The sequence below is a fragment of the Pogoniulus pusillus genome, chromosome 35 (genome assembly GCF_015220805.1).
Source record: "Pogoniulus pusillus isolate bPogPus1 chromosome 35, bPogPus1.pri, whole genome shotgun sequence".
Taxonomy (NCBI): domain Eukaryota; kingdom Metazoa; phylum Chordata; class Aves; order Piciformes; family Lybiidae; genus Pogoniulus; species Pogoniulus pusillus.
The window spans coordinates 6,825,664-6,845,886 of NC_087298.1; the positions used below are offsets into that span (position 1 = coordinate 6,825,664).

Genomic DNA, 20,223 nt, shown 5'->3' on the forward strand with positions numbered 1-20,223 from the left:
CAGCCTCTTACAGTGGAGCATCCTGTGTTGTGAAATAGCAGCACTGAGCAGTAAACAACTGTCTGTGCCTCAGGATACAATAGCTAAATAAACAAATGTCCTTTGCTATTACAGGGCAGTGAAAACCAAACTGAGCAGATCTCAGTGCACTCATGTTCTCTCCAAAGAGAGCAAGGGCACTGAACTTGGGTGGCAGTCGCATGTTTAAGTGCAGTAATTTTCCTTGGAAATCAGGCCCTGAAGACTTTGGCCCCACATGTGCTAAAATGCTCACTGGAAATACTACAGCCTACTGAGAAGGTGTCTGAGTGCCTTTTCATCCCCTTGCCTGCACTTCTCCTAACTGGAGGGTACATCAAAGTGCTCCTCCTGGTAGTGTAAAGCTCACATACAGCCTTGGCAGAACAGGAGTCCTTGGGATTGAATCTTCAGGTTGTTTCATCTCCCAGGAACTTGGACTTGTTATTACTTCTGCTTGAAAGGTTAATAGATCTTCTGTAGATCTTCTGTACTGTATACACTCCTGGCATAAACTGTTCTTAGCTGCTTATTCCAGAGGACTCCTTAAATAGTCTTTGGAAAATATGCAGGAGGTAGATGTGGAAGGAGGTTGTGCTGTGTGTGCCCTGGGGTAGATGTGGAAGGAGGCTGTGCTGTGTGTGCCCTGGGGTAGATGTGGAAGGAGGTTGTGCTGTGTGTGCCCTGGGGTAGATGTGGAAGGAGGTTGTGCTGTGTGTGCCCTGGGGTAGATGTGGAAGGAGGTTGTGCTGTGTGTGCCCTGGGGTAGATGTGGAAGGAGGTTGTGCTGTGTGTGCCCTGGGGTAGATGTGGAAGGAGGTTGTGCTGTGTGTGCCCTGGGGTAGATGTGGAAGGAGATTGTGCTGTGTGTGCCCTGGGGTAGATGTGGAAGGAGGTTGTGCTGTGTGTGCCCTGGGGTAGATGTGGAAGGAGGCTGTGCTGTGTGTGCCCTGGGGTAGATGTGGAAGGAGGTTGTGCTGTGTGTGCCCTGGGGCAGATGTGGAAGGAGGCTGTGCTGTGTGTGCCCTGGGGTAGATGTGGAAGGAGGCTGTGCTGTGTGTGCCCTGGGGCAGATGTGGAAGGAGGTTGTGCTGTGTGTGCCCTGGGGTAGATGTGGAAGGAGGTTGTGCTGTGTGTGCCCTGGAGTAGATGTGGAAGGAGGCTGTGCTGTGTGTGCCCTGGGGCAGATGTGGAAGGAGGCTGTGCTGTGTGCCCTGGGGTAGATGTGGAAGGAGGCTGTGCTGTGTGTGCCCTGGGGCAGATGTGGAAGGAGGTTGTGCTGTGTGTGCCCTGGGGTAGATGTGGAAGGAGGTTGTGCTGTGTGTGCCCTGGAGTAGATGTGGAAGGAGGCTGTGCTGTGTGTGCCCTGGGGCAGATGTGGAAGGAGGCTGTGCTGTGTGCCCTGGGGTAGATACTCTGTCAGTATCGTTGGCCTGGGAGACTGATGCAGAAATACAAATGGCTTAGACATAGATTTACTTCTGCTCCCTCTGTTTTACTCTCTAGCCACCTATTCTCTTTCTAACCTTTAAAGTCAAAACCTGGTTGCCTTGTAGAGGAAATGAGTTGAACAACTTCCCTTTATTAATGGCCTCTGCTCTCTTTCACTTTGGCTCTCCCCTGCCCTCCCCTGCCTACTTCCAGAGACGGTGACTCCCCTAATCCCCAGGTTATTTCTGTCCCCAGTAGTGGAATATTTGTTGTACCCAAATAGTTTCATTATCATGATGTAGTCTGTGGTGACAGACACACATCCCTTTCCATGAAGGCAGCTGGGATCCAGCAGCCGAGTTTCACAGCTCCAAAGGCACTACCAAGGGTTCACCTGGAGCTGTCTCTGCCACTGACGGCTCTGGGTGCTCTCAGGTCTGGCCACAGCCTGCAGCTTTCTGTAGCTCCCAAGACTTAGTCAGATGCCTACTGACTCCTTTTAACTCCATTTTGTGTTTGTTCTGGTTTTAGGGTCCTCCAGGTCCCCATGGAAACCCTGGCTCACCTGGCCCCCCAGGTCTGAAGGTAAGTATTGGCTGCTGTGAGGAGCTTTGCTGTCCTGTGTGAGAGGATGTCCCGGAGGGGAAGTGCAGCATTTTTCACCCTTCTCCATACAATATGACAAGTGACAGAAGCCATTTCTCCCTTTCTCCCTTCTGCTATACAAAGACCCTCCAGCAGCACAAACAAAACCTTTTCTTGTGCTTGAGAGAGGCTCTGCTGTGTGCCTCAGTCCTGGTTGGTGCCTCAGTTTTGGGTTCTCCCTCATTTTACAGACTGCCTAAATAGGATTCTGCCTAAGCTGTGCCTGTGCCAGGAGGCAAACTGCTATGCTGAGAGGAGGGTAGTGCAATCTGCCCACTCCAGAGCCTCAGCAGCTCTGGATTTCTCTGCTTTCTCAATCCTCTTCTCTGGGTTTTGCAGCCTGTTCCTCCACCTTAGGGTCCCGACAGTGGCAGAGTGAGCTGGCAGAACTTCTTCTGCCCTCCTCCTGAAGCTCCCTTGTCTCTCCTTCCCTCTCCAGAGTTCCTGAGAACAGTAATCCCCATCAGTCCTCCCAAACTGATCCCACTGCTTTCTTCTACATGTTCTCATCTCCCCCATGAGGTGTCTCAAACCTCCTCCTGCAGTGCCAGGAGCCCTGTGTTTTGTCCTTTTCTCCTGTGCCCACATTCCCCCTGGTTTGCTGCTGCTGAATGGGAGTCAACCCACCGAGCCAAACCACCTTCCCTAGTATGGGAATTTAACACAGAGGTGGCTCCAGAGGGAAGCTGACCCAGCATGCTGCAAAAGCCTTCAGAAAGCTCTTTTAATTCCCAACTTGTTCCTGTGCATGAGGCTTTGTGTCACCTAAAGATTGTGGAGTTCCTAGGAAAGTGGTTTGGATTGTGTTGGAGAGATTGCTTACAGAAATAGATTCACATTTTATAACTCCTACCTGGGAATAAAGGGCCATAAAAATAACCAGAGATGATTAGAGGACTGTAACCCTCTGAGGACAAGCTGAGAGGGTTGGGGTTGTTCTGCCTGGAGAAGAATGTTTCAGGGAGACCTTCCTGTGGCCTTTCAGTACATAAAGGGGTCTATAAGAAGATAGGCACAGACTTTTCAGCAGGGCCTGTTGTGACAGGACAAGGAATGATATGTTTAAACTAAGAGGTGAGACATTCAGACTAGATAGAAGAGAGAGGTTTTTTTGCATTGACATTCATGAGACACTGGTGCAGGTTGCCCAGAGAGCTGATAGATGCCCCATCCCTGGAACCATTCCAGCATTCCAGCTCAGCTTGGAGGGGGCTCTGAGCCACCTAATCTAGTTGGAGATCTCCCTGCTCATGATAGAGGAGTTGGACTTGATGACCTTGAAAGTTTCCTTCCAACCCAACCCATTCTGTGAACAGTGGAGTTTCAAAAGGCAGTACTTAATAAAGGTTGTCACTACCAAGGAAGCTGCAGAATGTCTCAGCCAAACATAAAGGTGCAAGCAAGAGTTCTTCTTGTCATGATCTCATCAGTAGGCAGAGATGTTATGAGCACTATTGATGCTCTGGGAAAAAGATTCTGGAAACTTGGCAGATGGCCTCTATGTGATTAAAAATTAAGCACTGGAGACATGCTGGTGAACAGCAGCTGTTTTAAATTCCAAAGTGCAGTTATATGGCCTGAAAAGTGAAGCTGTAAAAGTTCTACATCGTAGTGTTCTGCATTTATTCTCCATCAATGACTTCCAGATCGCACTTGTTGAGTTTTATAAGTCAAATCAAAGTTCTTTTATCTAACTTCCAGTCCTGCAAATTCAGCCTGGTCCAATCTGCAGAGTCAAAACAATGTTTCTGTGCTTTAGGAATTCTTTTAAATGCTTTTAGCCTAACCCCTTGTCAGAAACCATCATTTAGCTGTACAGCTGTGTTCAGTTGGCATTTACTAGATGCAAAAACCTCCTGTAAACATTTTTCCCCCATCTTGATGCATGACCTGGCAGCAGGAAGCCCTTAGTGGATGGACAGCTGTAGTAGTCTGCAGCAGAGGTCTGGTGCCATTGGTTTGTGGCACCATTTGCTGGACTCTAAGGATGCTTCACTGAAAGAAGCGTTAAGTTTGCAATGGGATGTGAGAGCTGTGGCTCTGCCCCGACCTGGGTATAACTTCAACTCTAGCAGGGAGATCTGCTAAATGATCACAAGATCTTGCATCAGAAGCACTTTTTGGAATGTGTCTATCAGATCTCAGAGTTTTGACTTCCTTCCTTTCATCTTCCTGGTGTTACACCAGTCTCAGAGGGTGGAATGCACACACACAAAAGAAGTGATATTTCACTCCCTTGTGTTTTTGATCCTCACACTCTTACAGCAGGCTTGGCAAGCCTGCACCTGCAACCTGCTATCTCTGTAGCACACTCAGCCCTTGGCCTAAATTATGAACTAGTGAAAGCCCCCAAGTAGCCCCCACTAGAACTTCTCTTGCTGAGAGTGTTCAAGTGGCTTCTAGACTAGGTCTTACCCAGACAGCTGTTAAAACCAGGGGAAAACAAGCGTTCCAAGCAAGGAAACAGGAGTTTCCTAGATAGATACAGTTTGGAAACAATGACTAACACTAAGTCATTGTCACTTGGGAAGGAACCCAGGAGCACAGTTTTTATCAGCTGCATTAACAGAGCACTCCTAAGGTCAGGGCATCAGCTGCATGTGAGGGATGTGATGTGGCTTTGCAGCTGCAGAGATAGGTGCCTTGTGCATGTCCCTTGTGAGCTGTGTTGCATTGGAGAGCACCAGTGCTGTGCCAGACTGCTGCATCTCTATCCTGTAGCTCCTGGTGCTTAGGGAGCTGATCTTTTGCACAGAGCTGTGTGTGGCTGTTGAGCCAAATTCCTGCTGGTCTGCTCGGGCATGGTTCCACTGCCTTCAGTGGCATTACTCTCACTCATGCCGCCTGAGAATTCAGCCCATGGCGCTTTTCTCAACCATTTATAATGCGCAGCTGCTTCCAGGGGGCTTCTTGCCCCTCTCTGCATTCTGCTCATTGTCCTTGGCAGCTGCAGAATTGCTAGTTAGCAAAACCTGATTATAGTAGGTAACCTCTTTAATGGTTGCAGACAGTTGCTGGGCTGAGGCTGGGGCTGGCTGCGTTGACCTGTAGGCTACTGGAGGGGCAGGAGAGGTGCTGATGGCTTGCTGTAGCTCCAAGGATGCTGTAATGGAATTTGGGATTGGGAGGAGGGTTAGCTGTCAGATAAGGTGTTTGTTTTTTATCAGAAGTTAAAAGTTGGGTTTGCATCTCCCTTGTGGAGGCTTTTGGCATCAGAAGTTAGTATGGCTTGCTCTGGATAAACCTGTCTTCTTATCACGCTAGGAAAAACTGAGTTTTCCTTGTTGTGCATGATTTCACCCTGAGGTAGCTCAGCAGTTTGGATCACTGATGTTTAAAATACTGTTAGTGGGATTGCAAAGCTGAGGTGTTTAAGTGGCTCTCTAGACTTCTAGACTCTAGGCTCTGGACTTCTCCTGGGTAGGGAATAAACAGAGAAAAAATGTCTTCATTTACAAGAGGAAGTAGAGTGCTCAGGCAGAGAGAAGCTTGTGGGCAGGGCGCACTGGCTAAGTGATGGACAAGGCTCAGGCTGATTCCCATGCTGTGCTTTCTATGTGAGAAGAGTTGGACAATTCATCCACAGTTACAGCCCTCACATCCAGGCCTCTATTCTCTCTGGCCCTGGTGCCATCTTGCTGATTAATCTGAGGGTCCTACCCATGACTGAGTTCCCCATCTGTGTGATGAACACAGTGCATCCACATCTGCAGTGCTGATCACAAAACCATATTGCAAAGCAGCCTGCTAATGGGATCTGGAGCTTCCTAGAGAAAAATGCTAGAGGTTTGTGTTCCTTCACAAGGTTTGCTCCATCACTGAGCACATGGCAAGGTGGTGGTGTCTATCTGCTGCAGTACATTCATTTTGCAGAGTAGAAATTAATACTCTGTGATCCTGAGGACTGCTCTAATCTATTCCAAGCAGTTGTAGCACCCACTGACTGCTCTGAAGCTCACAGCAGTGGGAGAATTGCCCTGATAACAGCTGCATGCAAAGCAAGATTATCTGCATGACTTCATAGGCTGTTTGGAAACCAGACAGCCTTCATTCACAATTTGTGCAGATGCATCTGCCTTGAATCAGCACTGCTCCCTACAGTCCATAGCCAAATAGTCTCACTCTCTGACCCTTGCAGCTTGTGGTGGATGGTGGAGAAGCAGTAAGGTAAAAAGCAAAGCAGAAAGTGTGTGTTGGATGCAGTTGTAGTAAAGCTATGTGGAAAAGCTGCCCAGCTCCCTAAAACCAGACCTTTGTGCTGCCAGTGAGAAACAGCACTTTATAAATACTGTTAGTCCTTTGTAGGGTCTCACCTTCCATCCCAAAAACAGGAGGCTGAGGGGAGACCTCATCACTGTCTACAACTACCTGAAAGGGCACTGGGGAGAGGTTAGTGCTGTTCTCTTCTCACAGGTAATCAGCGATAGAACAAGAGGGAATGGCCTCAAGCTGTGACTGGGTAGGTTTAGACTGGACATTAGGAAATTTTTTTTTCACAGCAAGAGAGGTCAGGCATTGGAATGGGCTGCCCAGGGAGGTGTTTGAGTCACCAACTATGGATGTGCCTGAAAGTCGTTTGGGTGTGGTGCTTGGGGATATGGTTTAGAGCGAACCTGGTAGAGTAGGGATATCAGTTGGCCTTGGTGATCCTGAGGGGCTTTTCCAACCAGAATGTTTCTGTGATTCCAAGCACTTCACCTGAAAGCCATTAATTAGTCTTCACAGCTGTCCTGTGCTTGCCTGTTGGTTTTGAATCCTGTGCTGCCGATGTGGCAACAGAGATGTTGTGACAGGTTTATCATCCCAAGGGTGTCAAACAGCCACTGCCTGATACTGGGATACCTGTGTCTTGGCTGTGCCAGAAGAGATGTTATACAGACCTACCCTGCTTTGTTTGCTACCCTTCACCTCTCCTCTGCCAAAAGAATCTGGCATGCTTCAAACCTCTCCTAGCTTTTCCCTACTTCTATCTCCCACCCTGTTAGCTGTACACATTACCTTTCTGCCTTCTAAATAGACAAACTGGGATTTCCAAAGGAATCTGTTGGAACGAGATGTTCAAACACTGCTAAAATTCAGCCTGTGCTCATCAGAAGGTCACAGTCTTAGACTGTAATTTCTCTTGTTACAGTTGTTCAAAAGGAAAAATAAAGAATTCTGCCATTTCAAGATAAAGTTGAGTCTCCTTCCCCTGCCATCTCAAAAGCCTTACAATTGCTCTGGCTGTTGGTAGTATCTAATCAATGTAACTTTCTCTGCAGTTTCATCCATTGCCCACAGTTTAAAAGAGCAACAGCATCTAGCAAGTTGCATGAGGATGGTTTAGTCACAGTGATAACCTTGGTAATTACTTTTGGGGTGGTAGTTGTAGGGAAGAAAGAAATCACAGCTGTCTAGTCTAATAAGTTTCAAAAGTCCTGACATTGCCTTCTTCCAGTTATCCTGTCTCTAGTCAATTTAATACTGTCAAATACAATTTAAAGTTCACTGCTTTAGCAGCAGCCACTCACCAAAACCACTGCCAGCAAAGCAGCTATACCCAGCCACTTGAACACAATTGGGATGCTGGGGCAGGGCAGGGAGAAAACAAAACGTTTCTCTAATTTGGAGGCTTGGTGGAAGCAGAACATGATCTATGGGCTGGATTATGTCATTAACTCAAGTCTTTCATTTCAGGGTCAGAAAGGTGATCCTGGGCTGTCTCCTGGCAAAGCTCGCAATGGACAGAAGGTAAAGTCAAAACCTGTGCTTTGAGCCTCATGCATGCACAGGGAGGGAGTCCATCCTGCAGTTGCAAGCTTCACAACTACTTATGTAGGCTTAAGACTAAAAATCAACACTCAAACCCATGAGAGCTAGCTAAGATATTGGCCCTGCAGTGCCTGCTGCCAGAGCTTTCTGTTGTCAAAGTGCTTCTCCATTTTGCGCACAATCTGCAGCCCAAGCTTAGCCTCTGCTGCTGCTGACACATGGCTACGTAAGCATTTGATCTGGTGTAGAAGAGGAACAGCCACACCTTACCAGCTCTGGGCATGCAGCTGTAGAAACAGGCAGTGCCAGTGTAAGCACTGAAAACCCTGAAGGCAAAGGGAAGGATGTTCCTGTCGAGGAGCAGAGAGGCAGTGGCTTGCTTCACGTCACACATGCAGCACACAGCAGATGGCTGCTGGGAGAGCAGCCCTGATGTCCTACTGCTGGATAAAGAGAGGCTGATCAGACCATAGCTCTGCCAATGTTTGATCCCTGCTGCGTGAAAACCAGAGACCTTCCCACCAGGGTCTGCTCAGATCAATGCCAAGTGTAGCTGGTTTTTTGATTTAGCAGATATTAGGGATCAGAGTTCTGCTAATTCTCTGCTCTTTCACAACTGAGCAGGTTTTATGGAGGCAACAGGTCTTCACAGAAGTCTAGCAATGAACAGTAGAGCTATCAAGGCTCCATAGCTTCTACCTCAATTAGTTCTTTCAGTGGTGCCTGCACAATACTTCAGAACTCATGTCCAGGGCGAGCAGCCTGGTTCCTTTCCTTTCATGATAAGCCTGGCTATAAATGCACAGCTAATAGAAAGCATCAGCCATGAAGACCCTTCAGTTGAAAACAGATGCCTGCATGAAGCACAGCAAGCCACAGAAATGCAAGATGGAGAGCAGATCTAGAAAACACTGAGAAGGCTAAGTCTGAAGTGCTGCTTTTAACTTAACCAGCACGAGAAGCCTTTTGAAATGTCTGGTGCGCTGGGTGGGAATGGCACTGAATGGAAATCATCCACCCGCCGAGTCTGGAACCATTTGCTTGCAAGCACACTCAGTGTAAGAAAGGGAGATCCAGATCACTTTTAGCTCATGTTAACAAGGCTTTATTCCTGTTAGCAGTAATGGAAACGAGGAGTTTCCAGCAAGAGTTTGGAGTGATGCCTAATTTTCAAGCTAGATACTCCAAATGCATTTTCAGTAAGCAGGCACAGCACAGTGTTAGAGACCTTAGAGGGGGTTTTGATCCTAATCAGAGGAGGCCAAAATGTGCTTGTGCAAAGGGATTGGACATTAGGGAGGCTGCAGAGGAGTGCACTTCTCTGTTCCTACAATGATTTGGCCACGCTAGCTGGGATGTGATGCAATCCCTTCTCAAAAGGACAGGCCACTGAAAATTGCTCCCACACCAGCAGCCTGCAGAGGTTCAACCCGTGGCCTATAGGCAGGTTAAATATTTATCCCATCAGTACCATCAGCACTGGAACCACGGGCTGGGCCAGAGTGGTTTGGGTTTGGCAGGAGGTGCTTATTGTTCTTATTGCATCTAAAAGCCAAAATTTCCTTGCCCTGGCTATTGCAATGCCTATCGAAAGGCAAGGGAAACATGTGACTGAATGAGATCACTGCACAGCACAAAAGCATCCATTCTGCTGGCAAAATGCAGCAGCTGTCATTAATTAACTGGGTTTATTATTTATACAAGCCAGTTAATAGAGATGCTGTTTAAATCTACACTTCTCACCCAGGCAGTTTTTGAAGAGTTGCAAGTAGAATCAGAAATATTAATAGCTGGGTCCTGCTGTCAGCAAAACTGATTGCAGTGAGAGTGCACTGGGCATAGGGAAAACTAACTCCACTTACTTGCTTCCTGCAGGGAGATGTGGGCTTACCTGGTTTGACTGGCTTCCCTGGACCACCTGGTAGGAAGGTAAGAGTATTCTTTTCTAATGAATTAGATCACTCTTTTTGTTCTGAAAGTTTCTTCTCTAACTCAAGCTACAAGTCCTTGCACCCAGGAAAAGAAAAAGAATCTGATGCCTGATTTGCAGGTGTAGAAAGGTTGTACCAGCAAGGTTATGTCAGAGTATGAAATGAAACTCTGGATCCAGGTTTCTGTTCTTTCTTTGTCCCACTGAACAGCACCCTGAGGCTAAGTCTTTATTAGGAAGCTGAAATTAGATATGGTTCAGCCAGTGTGTTAACTAAGTGAATCCACAACCAGCATCAGTATTCAAAGGTTGGATTCAGAACAGACTTAGCAATGCTGAGGAAGCTGTGATTGTCCCTCCTGGTAAAGTATGTTCCAAACAAAATATCTCTGTGCCCTCTCTGTTACTCCTGGAGACTGACAGCACTAGTCAGGTTTTCCTTTATTTCCTTTCATGCTGATGTTCCAACATCATTAACATCACCAACAGCACACCTATGCCTAGGAAAAGGTACATAGGGATAGAGCACAAGATCCATTCTTGCCTTCACGCGACAGCAGTGTTCGTGTGCTCAGAGCCTTGCATTCAAGTCTGCTCAGCAATACCTCAGCAGTCCATACAGTGAGCTCATAACTTCCACAGATCGAGGACATTTCAGCTGACTTTCCATTTCCAGGTTGTGTTGGTAGGTTGGTTTGGTTTTTTGAAAGCTAGACCTGTTGCAAGGAGCTGTTTGAGAGCTGGGCTCAGTGAGCACGGCTCCCCAGCAGGCCGATATTGACATAACTAAGCTGAACAGTTAAATTTAGCATCTTGTTTCAATCACTTCATCAGTCAATGAGTGGTTGAAGGTATACTGTTCCTCAGACCAATTAGCTCCACACAAACACCTACTCAGGTATGCTTTAAGACTCTGGGGAGAGAAAGAAGGTGTGGAGGAGGCTGAAACAAACCCTCCCTCTCCTTGACTGTTGGTTGTGTGCTTTATATCGGAATAAAACTGCCAAGGGTAGGGGACTGGATTCATCCCAAGACTGGTCATGCTTGGGGTGCTGTGTGGCTTGGGGTGCTGTGTGGAGCTAGGAGCAATCAAGTGATTAATTGCCAACCTTTTGCTGTCACAAACAAGTTCTAACCAATAGGGTGCAAAGAATCCCATTTTCTTGCTGTAACAGCTCATAAAACAAAACCTTGTGGTTACGATCAGCAAAATGCAATGTCAGGAGTGCAAGGACTCGTAGTGAAAAAAGCAGAGAAGGAATAGGAGACTGAACAAACATTCCTGTGTCCAGCACATGGCCTTCACATCTGATCTCTGCTCCCCCAGGACAGGGCAGCAGCAGGGGTATGCTTCTGTTTCTTCAAGTAATGAGCTAGTTGGATGCTGAGATTTTTCCTTTGGTGCAGCTTTAAAATGCCACCTCCCAGAAGCACTGCTCTGGCAGTGGGTTTGGTGTAACCTGGCTTTTATTAGCATCCTGCAGTAAGAAAAAAAAAAAATGCAGATGTTGGAGAAATGTTTGGAAAAAAAAATCTATTTTTTATTTCCTTTTTAATCTGGATTCTCTGCTGGCATTCTCCCAGTGAAAATATGCTGGTGTTTGGCTGAAGGTGTGCAACACATCTTGGCTACCAGAAAACAGCAATGCCTTGGAAATGGACATCCCTCCTGCTCACTCCATGGAGGGACTGTGAAAGGAGCTCAGAAGGCTTTGATCTGAAAACACCTTGTAGAAACTTTCAAATAGGCAAAATATTTCACCAGAGGAAACAAAATACTTTTCTCACTAAATGAAACAACTGGCTCAGCAGCATGAGCTGGAGCCACAACCACGCAGCATCTGCCCCTGGCTAGCGTGGCTCACACCACAGCCCCTGCCTTGTGAACAGAGTTTTGCTCTTTGTAGGCTTGAAGGCTGATCTCAGCAGCACCAAAGTAATCTTGCTTGCACCAACCTATGAGTATATGAAACTGTCTTTCATGCAGCAGATCTCATTCCTCTCCTCTCCACACAGCAAATGTTGCTTTTGCCTACCAGTTCTTGGGAACAGTGGCAGGACTTGACTGTCCCCTTTGGTGCCTACAAGGACTTTGGCTTCTGGCAGCAGGCTGCAGACTACAGCTGCCTTGCAAATACATCTCAGCAGAGCACATCATTGCTCCCAGCATCAAGTGCTGTGGAGGAGAAAATGGTTGTAATAAAGTGCATGAGTGTAGAAGACAGCAACAGGAAGAGAGAAACAACTTTGTTGAAGTCACTGAAAGAGTAAAGCCGGAGCTGGGCACTGCTCAGTGCTTCAAAACCCAGCCTGCCATGCAGATCTCCTTCCCTGAAGATCTGCACATTTCCTACCAAAGTGCAGGATGATCCAGTTTTAGCTAGGCTAGCTGGGATTATAAATATCATCACAGATGAGTAAATCCTTCACTGGAGTGCAATTTCCTTTCTAAATCACAGTGCTTTGTATTGAGCAGCCTGCAATCATCAGGAAGTGTCTGGATAAAAGAGCAAATAGAGTTGTTTTCATACCCTCTGCCCTGTCATTTTAGTGCTATTTGAGGAAGGTTTTAGCAGGTAAACACTTTCACATTGCAGCCAGCTTTAGCACACTCAAGCTTTTCTGGTTTCTCCTCGTTGTAATTAACCTGAGGCAGAAATATTGCAGCACACTCTGAAGAAACACATATCCAAAGCTTCCTAGAGCTTGCTATATATGAGGAGGATATTTAATAGGATGCAACAGTAGTGGAATGTCTAAGCATTTAACTGAAGTGCCATTCACTTACTGTTAGAGGCAGCAGTGCAGTGTCTGGCACAAACTTCAGCTTCAGCACCTGTAGGGGCTACTATATAACCACCTGCTCTAGGTGGGCAATGCAGGCTTGAAATAGCTGTTCTGCAGGAACCCAATCAGAGTAGAATGGCTTGGAGCAGCCAAGCTAAGTACCTCCTTCTTATCAGTGGAGGGAGAGAGACATCTGTAAGTGTTTGTGTCCATGGAAGTAGGTGCTCCAGCTGTCTGGACACAAAGGTAGTTCCTGCTCCAGGCTGTGGCTGGAATAGCTGTGCAGAGGCCTCACTGGCTCCATTCTAAATCTCAAGCCACGTCTGGAGATGCTGAACCCAGGGCTGTTTTGTTGGCAGCTATCTCTGGAAGACATGGAGGGTTGGCCAGAACATTCAGGTGGGGCTAGACCTTCACAACATGCCTTCACCTTCAGGCCAGACACCTAACCAGGGTGGAGCATCCTCCCTCCTTTCTGCTGATGCTGAGCTTCTGCCAAAGAGCCAGGGAGAGGATAAGCGAGAGAATATCTCATGGGGCATACTCTTGGACAGGGGCAGGGAATCCTGTCTGCTGGTCCTGCTCCAGGAGCTCCAAGGCCTTTCCAGTAAGCTGCTGACTGAAAGGTACTAGCAGCAGTCAGAGAAAGGACCTTTGAAGTGGTTCAAAAAAGGGCCAGGCAGTAGCCAAATGGTCTTTCAGGTCAGCCACCACTTTCTCAGGAGGTGCATCTCATCTAAAGCTTGGGCCATGATATGTCAGCAAGGTTGGAGAGGAGAGAATTGGTGAAAGGGGAATCAGCATCTTCCCAAGCCGAAGTGTCTGCACTAACGAGCAAGGAGGAATGCAGAGGGGAGCGGGCAGTAGCCAGGATGGCTGAGAGCATTGCTTACCTCTGCCAGCAAAGGCTTAGGCTGTAGCTCTGGAATAGCCCCTGGGAAGAATAAAAAGGCTGTTAAGCAGAGGTGTGGACCTGGGAGCAGAAACAGGCCTGGGTTCATCTAGTGAGTGGAGCAAAAGGCCAAGTGTTTGGCAAGGGCTTTATTATGGCTTCCAGAGCAAGGGATGCTCCTCTGTGAGTTTTGCAGGCAGGTGATGTGTGCTGGGAGCCCTGGCTGGGGACAGGGTGAGCAACAGAGGCTGAGTTGCAATGAGCAGTTGCAACCCACCCTGAAAGCACTTCATGATCTCTATAGTATTTTTGCAAGGGTTGATTCTTGTTTATTTTCTCTCCCCATTTGTTTCAAGTTACCTTTTCTGCCTTTCAAAAACATTCAGCTGAACAGTCACCTCTGTGACTGAATTTTACCTCCTAACCTGCTCTGATTCCACTTGATGGAAATGAGTTTGTTTTAAACACCTGAAGCAAGATAATAAAGGAAAGGGTGTGGGGGGGGTGGTGGATGTGAAGTGCCTGTCATTTCCAGAATTTACTGCCTTCAAAGAGAGCTTAAGGTAAATCCTGGAGGAAGCAAACTCTGGTAGAATACATGCTGCAGTGGAACAGGCTACCTTTGTCCTGCTCCAGCATCTGAATCTCAAAAATAACCCAAAAAAAAAAAAAAAAAAAAAAAAAAACAAGTGCAAAACTGAAGGAGGATTGTTAAAGACCTGTGAGAATGATTTGAAGCCTGCAACACTTGCCAGCAGGCAAACTGGATTAAGAAACTTCTAACTCATTCAGCAGAAAAAGAGCAGGTTAAGAGGCATCTTGCTCCCCATTTTAGGCAAGCATAATGAAGGATTCTGCATCTTGTCTTTCTTGGGACATGGTTTTAGGGCCATCGTGGTGCCAGGTTGGAGGTTGGACTTGATGGTCTTAGTGGTCTCTTCAAACCACAACAATTCTATGATTCTATACCTTGTAATAGTTAGATTAGAACAGATGGAAGCTGGACAAATTCAAGCTAAAACCCCCCTGAGGTTTCCCATGACAGTAAATAGTGATTTGGGTGTTTCCTGTGGCATTCTAAGCAGAAGTGAGTGCTCTGAAATGTGACCCATGGAGTTCTCCAACTTGCCCAAAGCCAACATTTCACCATGCAAGCCTGTGGTTTCCTAAGGATTAAGGGTAGCTTTGTTAAGTGTGTAGATCAGAGACAGATCTGAGTGTGGATAGAACTGTCACATTTACTCATGGAGCAAGTTCCTTCTCGGGTAACCACTAGGCGAGACCCCAGCAGGGTTTGCGATGGAGGCACAAAGCAACATGATAAAAGCTGGTGTGATTCTGCAGGGATATCCCATAGCTAAGAGCCTGCCTCTCCTCAGAACTCTAGTCCCACCTGTAAATTCAAACCAGGTTATTTCATTACTCAGGGTTTTCTTCTTATTATTTGTCTCTTTCTTCCTACTTCAACAGGGATATAAAGGTTACCCTGGACCACCAGGTCACCCTGGAGACCAGGTGAGTCTTCCCAGTTCCCAGCACTGAACGTTTGAAAGGGGGAGGATTTGCAGACTCTGATGCTGGTTTGGATCCTGTGTAGCCTGCCTGGTGTGGACAGCCAGCTCCTCTCCTGCCAGGGGAGGCTTGGCACACACAGAGATGGGCAGTGAGCTCTCCTGCTGCCGGCAGCCTTGCACACACACTGACCAAGCATCAGCAGCTTGGTGGGAGGAGACTGTCCTGGAGTTTCTAAATTTAATTGCTAATTTTTATTGCCCAAGCATGTTAAGTTTATGTGGTGGAAGAAATAACCACCTTGCCCTACTCCCCCTTTATTCTTCCTTCCACATTCATTTCACCTGGAGTTTACTAACTACAGTGTATTAAGTACTAACATGAAACTCCCTCCCCCGTCCCACTCCCCCTCTCCCTTTTTCTCCCCCTGCCTTTTATTTGGTTAAGTCTGATGTTTGCAGTTCAGGGGGGGAAAAAAGGCAATGAATAGCAGGCCCTGTTAGCAATGATGTTAAAGGATATTATACATGAATCCATTTAGTTCTGAAGAATTTTGGCAGTGGTTCTCCACCAGTAAAACGGTTCCATATGCCAGACATACACGCAGCCTTACACCTTCTCTTAGCCTCCTTGTTTCAAGCTATCTGCTGCTTTCTCTGCAGATGGAGGGAGAAAGAGAAGTTGCAACACTTTCTTAATGCAGGGATCTTATTGACTCGACTTCTGTGTGTTCCCCCCCTCATTTATTTATTCTGCTGTCCACCCTTAATATTGCCTTCCTCTCTATATTGCTCCTGGTTAATCCATTCCATCCTCCTTTCCCTCCATCTTAAAGAATGAAGCAGCTAAAAAGCTCTCCCAAGTGTGACATTCACTTTACCTACTGTGCCTCTTTTCTCTTTCCAAAGGGCCAACGAGGACCAGATGGAAGCCCAGGTGCCAAAGGTTATCCTGGCAGGCAGGTGCAGTAAATCTCATCGTGCTGTGCACAGACTAGGGATTTGGGTGTGCAGGTAGCTAAATACATGCCCCACTACAGACAGCGCAGACCTCTAGAATGTGTTTGGATATTTTCCCTTTTCCCCATCCAAGATCTTGTATCAATGTCACTGGCTTTCAGCTCTGGGGGACATTAAGCTTGTTGGGAAATGTTTTACACCTACAGATAGATAAAACTTCAATTTCTGCAGCAAAAGCTGACCAATCTTTTCCTTCAATGTAATGACAGGAGGCAAAGAGGAAAACAATAATAACTAAAAAGCACTGCAGAGAAGCATACCTGCAAACTTTCAGGCACAAATTCCACTTAATGTTGAGCATGTTAGAAACCTGGGACAGAAAGAAAGTGTACTAGTGAAAGAAAATACTTACACAAGTTCTCACTAGTACATTTCACTAGCATAATCATATAGCTATGCACATAGAACATGCATGGACCACAGCTATGTGCAAAAACATTATCTGCAGCTGCAAAAGCAAAGATGATTAAAGCAAATCAAGTCTTTGTTTTCAAACAAGAGAAACTTCAGGAATGAAGAAGTGTGCAAAGAGAGATGGATCGAGACTGGACTCTTTATTGTCTTACTGATGTAAGAGGCTGAGTAGTAGGAAGAAAATGAAAAGAGAAGATTTATAAGACACTAAATGGAATCTGTTGAAGGGCCTTTGTAAAGTTCTGATGTGAAATGAGCTCGTGGTGGTTGGACAGGGGTGGGTGATAGGTTGGACTGGATGATCTTAGAAGTCTTTTCCAACCTGGTTGATTCTATGATTCTAAGCTAGGCAGAGCAATGTTGTGTTTCATCATCTTTCTCTTTAAGTACATACCTGAGGGGCTAGACAGATGTCAAAGAGCCCAGGCACTCTCAGACTTGTCTGAGTTCATATGCAAGTTCTTACCCAGAAGCACAGGTCATTGGACTAAACATGAGCTAGATGTGCAGAACATGTCTGCATCCCCCTCCTTCAGACTATCAAGAATGACTGATCCACTTTAAGCTGAAAATCAAGTGGACACCTTGCTTAGCACGCTGGAGAGTGCAGATGCTAGATGAGAGCTTTATGCACCTGACTAAATGCTCCATTCATGCTCTGAAAGGCTCTTAGAGATCTGCACATCAGAGAACCTCTCAGGTATGGATGTGTGTGAGGTGACTAACACAGAGGCCCAAGCTCTGTTGGACATACAAGGCTAAAGAAGGCTGTGCAGCAATTCCCAGCAGAGTGCTGCCCATCAGATAAGCAGAGGGAAATCTTTGCCCTCGGCATACCGAGAACAAAAGTGCTTTCTTACAATGTGATTTGGGTCAGGATTTAAAGGCAGCTTTCTTCAGCGCCTCTGGGGGCTGCGTGTATCCAGCATCAGAGCTGTTTACTTCGCTGAGATTTTACTACTTGTTACTCCTGTCAGCTGTGCTGGCTCTGCAGCACGACGGGAGAGAGAACTTGGCTCTGGTTTGATTGTGCATCACAAGCAGAATTCTTAACTTCACCCCAACGGCTGAAATCTTCGGCAATGATGCATGAGTCAGGGAAGAGCACAACCTGACTTTCAGATCCCAGGGTGCATGTGCAGTGCTGCCAGCTACAGAAAACACCAATTTAGCCTTTCTTTATAATCTCCCTTTCCAAAAACACTCAACTACATTTGGAACTAGACAAAATCGACCTGGGAACTTGCTAGAAGACAATAAACATGTAAAATTCATGATGCAGTTTTACAGGGCTCTTTTTCACAATACCTTTAGTAAGCAGAAATAAGCATGGAAGTGAAATGGGGAATGCTTTTTCAATTCTTTCCATAGCTGTTGATGCTGGAAAGAGTTTGAGATAGATACTGCAGTATCTGCACTGCTGAGTGGCTTTGTAGGCTGTAGAAATTAGACGCACTTTCTCACTGCATCAGGGTCCACTTGTGCTCCCTAAACGAGGATTGAAGTACATTTGTCATCTGCTATGCTTGTGTTCAGCTGGGCAGGAAAATGAACCAAGAGCTGTTGGGTACAGAGCATCACTGTCCATCGCATCTGAAGTGTAACACAACCCCCTGCACCCTGCTGCAGTACCCTTTTGGGGCTTTCTGATCAGAAATCTCTACTTCAGCCCCAGGGAAGGCTCACTACGTGCAGCAGTCTCAGGTTCTGCAGAGTGCCAGCTGCCCAACAAAGGGAGATTTGTTATTTGTATCATTTTGTCCTTTTTTTCTCCTTTGTTGATACGCCTTGGACTCGGCACTGAAACCACTCGGGGACAGTGCTGGGGATTTGGCACTGCTCGCTAGCTTGAGTGAAAGCCTGTCCACATTTGTCTTTGTTTTTGGCTTTGCTCTAGGGTTTACCTGGCCCCATAGGGGAAGCTGGTCCAAAAGGCACTCGGGTAAGTAGCCTTTTGTTTGGCTTTTCTCTGCTTGTTTTTACCATAGTCTTCTCCAGGAACTTTGTGCCTAATTTTGCAGTCCTGAGGCTAGTTGCTTTCCTGTGTTGGGTTCAGGGGAGTTGAGCTGTGCACCACTTGTTAGCTGAAACACTACCAAACTTTTACAATTAAATGTGGAATGCGCCAAGATCAAAGTTCACCAATAGTGCTGTTGATAGAAGGTCAACCCCTTCAGAGCTCACGTTGCAGGAGAGGAAAGACTAGCTCACAAATTCCTACCAAAGACCAAAATCTGAGCTTACTGCAAGCTCCATCTCCCAAAGGCCTCTTTAGTTCCACTAAGTGTGGTTCAGCAGTCTTCAGCCACGCTGAATATGGGCTCATTTGGGCACAGTCCTGGCTTTGGGAGTGATTTATATTATGCAGAACAGCAAGCCAGCATCTTGAAGCCATGTGCAAATACAAACATTAATATCTCTGTTCTGCCTGGGTTTTCTCACCAAACTGAATTGCTGGAGGCTCATTCTCACTGCAGAGGATTGTTATTTTTCACCAGCGAGGGCTCTTGTTAATCACAGTTTGTTCTTTTCCTGCAATTATAAATTCACAATAAGATTCAGAGCCAATAAAATCCCCCATTTCTCCAACATGTGATACTTTCCCTGTAAACCCAACCAGCTGGCTTTCATCACTAGGAAAACTGCAAGGAACAAACAAACACTGACCCTGTAGCTCGCAGTACTCCTGAGCTGGGAAGGGAGATGGCACATTCGGTGTCCTGCAGGAGAGAGAGGAAGGTTGAGGTAGCACAGGCCTGCTCACCTCCCTTCTGCAAGTGATGAAGTTTGCCCTGGGGTGACTGTTTGACTGGCCTAACCAGGACCTCCTGGAATTGTCCTGTGGTGTATGTGCAGAACATAAAATTATTTCCCACTTTTTGCAGTCCTGAGTGCTGAGGACTGAAATATTTACAGCTGCCCAAGAAAACCATTTCTCCAATCCAATGCAGTCATGCAGAGTTAGTTGCTAAGGTGAGACATCTTCAGAGATCAAGGGAGGTTCTCCTCCCCCTCTACTCTGCCCTGGTGAGACCTCATCTTGAGTACTGCCTGAAGGACAGAGATCTCCTGGAGAGGGTCCAGCTAGAGGATGATGAGGGAACTGGAGCACTGCCTGAGGAGGAGAGGATAAAGGACCTGGGGCTTTTTAGTCTGGAGTAGAGAAGACTGAGAGGGGATTTAATCAATGTTTATAAATATCTGTAGGCTGGGGGTCAGAAGGTGGGGACAGGCTCTGCTCAGTGCTCTCTGAGATAGGACAAGGAGCAGTGGGTGGAAGCTGCAGCACAGGAGGTTCCACCTCAACACAAGGGAGAACATATTTACTGTAAGGGTCACAGAGCACTGGAAGAGGCTGCCCACAGAGGTTGTGGAGTCTCCTTCTCTGGAGCCTTTCAAGACCTGCCTGGATGTGTTCCTCTGTGACCTGAGCTGGATTGTATGGTCCTGCTCTGGTAGGGGGATTGGACTTGATGATCTCCTTGGGTCCCTTCCAACCCCTAACATCCTGTCATCCTGTGCTATCTGCACCTTGTGGATTGAGGGAGCCACCTCTGGACTTTTCTTCACACCCCACCTCTATATTTTTCTTCTACAGGAAGTAGCTCAGAAGTTACATGGTTTGTCATGGGGTTCAGGAGGCAAAAGCAGACAGCATGGGTTTAATGTAGTCATGTTTCCAGGCTGGGAATTATCCCTAAAGAGAGTGATGGACTGGTGAAAAACGTTGGTGGGCTTGACAGTAAGACATTTAGTGATGATGGAGAAAGCAAGATGAGAGAAAATCGGTGTTAACACTTGGCTCTTGTAACAGTGAGGTGCCA

The 20,223-nt window shown here is 46.8% G+C and overlaps 1 protein-coding gene across 1 annotated transcript in view; it reads left to right on the top strand.

Moving 5' to 3' along the window:
- LOC135190255 (collagen alpha-1(XXVII) chain-like) overlaps positions 1–20,223 on the top strand; it is a 170,223-nt gene that overhangs the window by 35,778 nt on the left and 114,222 nt on the right. Inside the window, 6 exon segments of the mRNA XM_064171406.1 lie at positions 1,981–2,034; positions 7,771–7,824; positions 9,721–9,774; positions 14,925–14,969; positions 15,875–15,928; positions 18,297–18,341. Of these exon segments, the coding sequence (XP_064027476.1) occupies positions 1,981–2,034; positions 7,771–7,824; positions 9,721–9,774; positions 14,925–14,969; positions 15,875–15,928; positions 18,297–18,341 (306 nt within the window).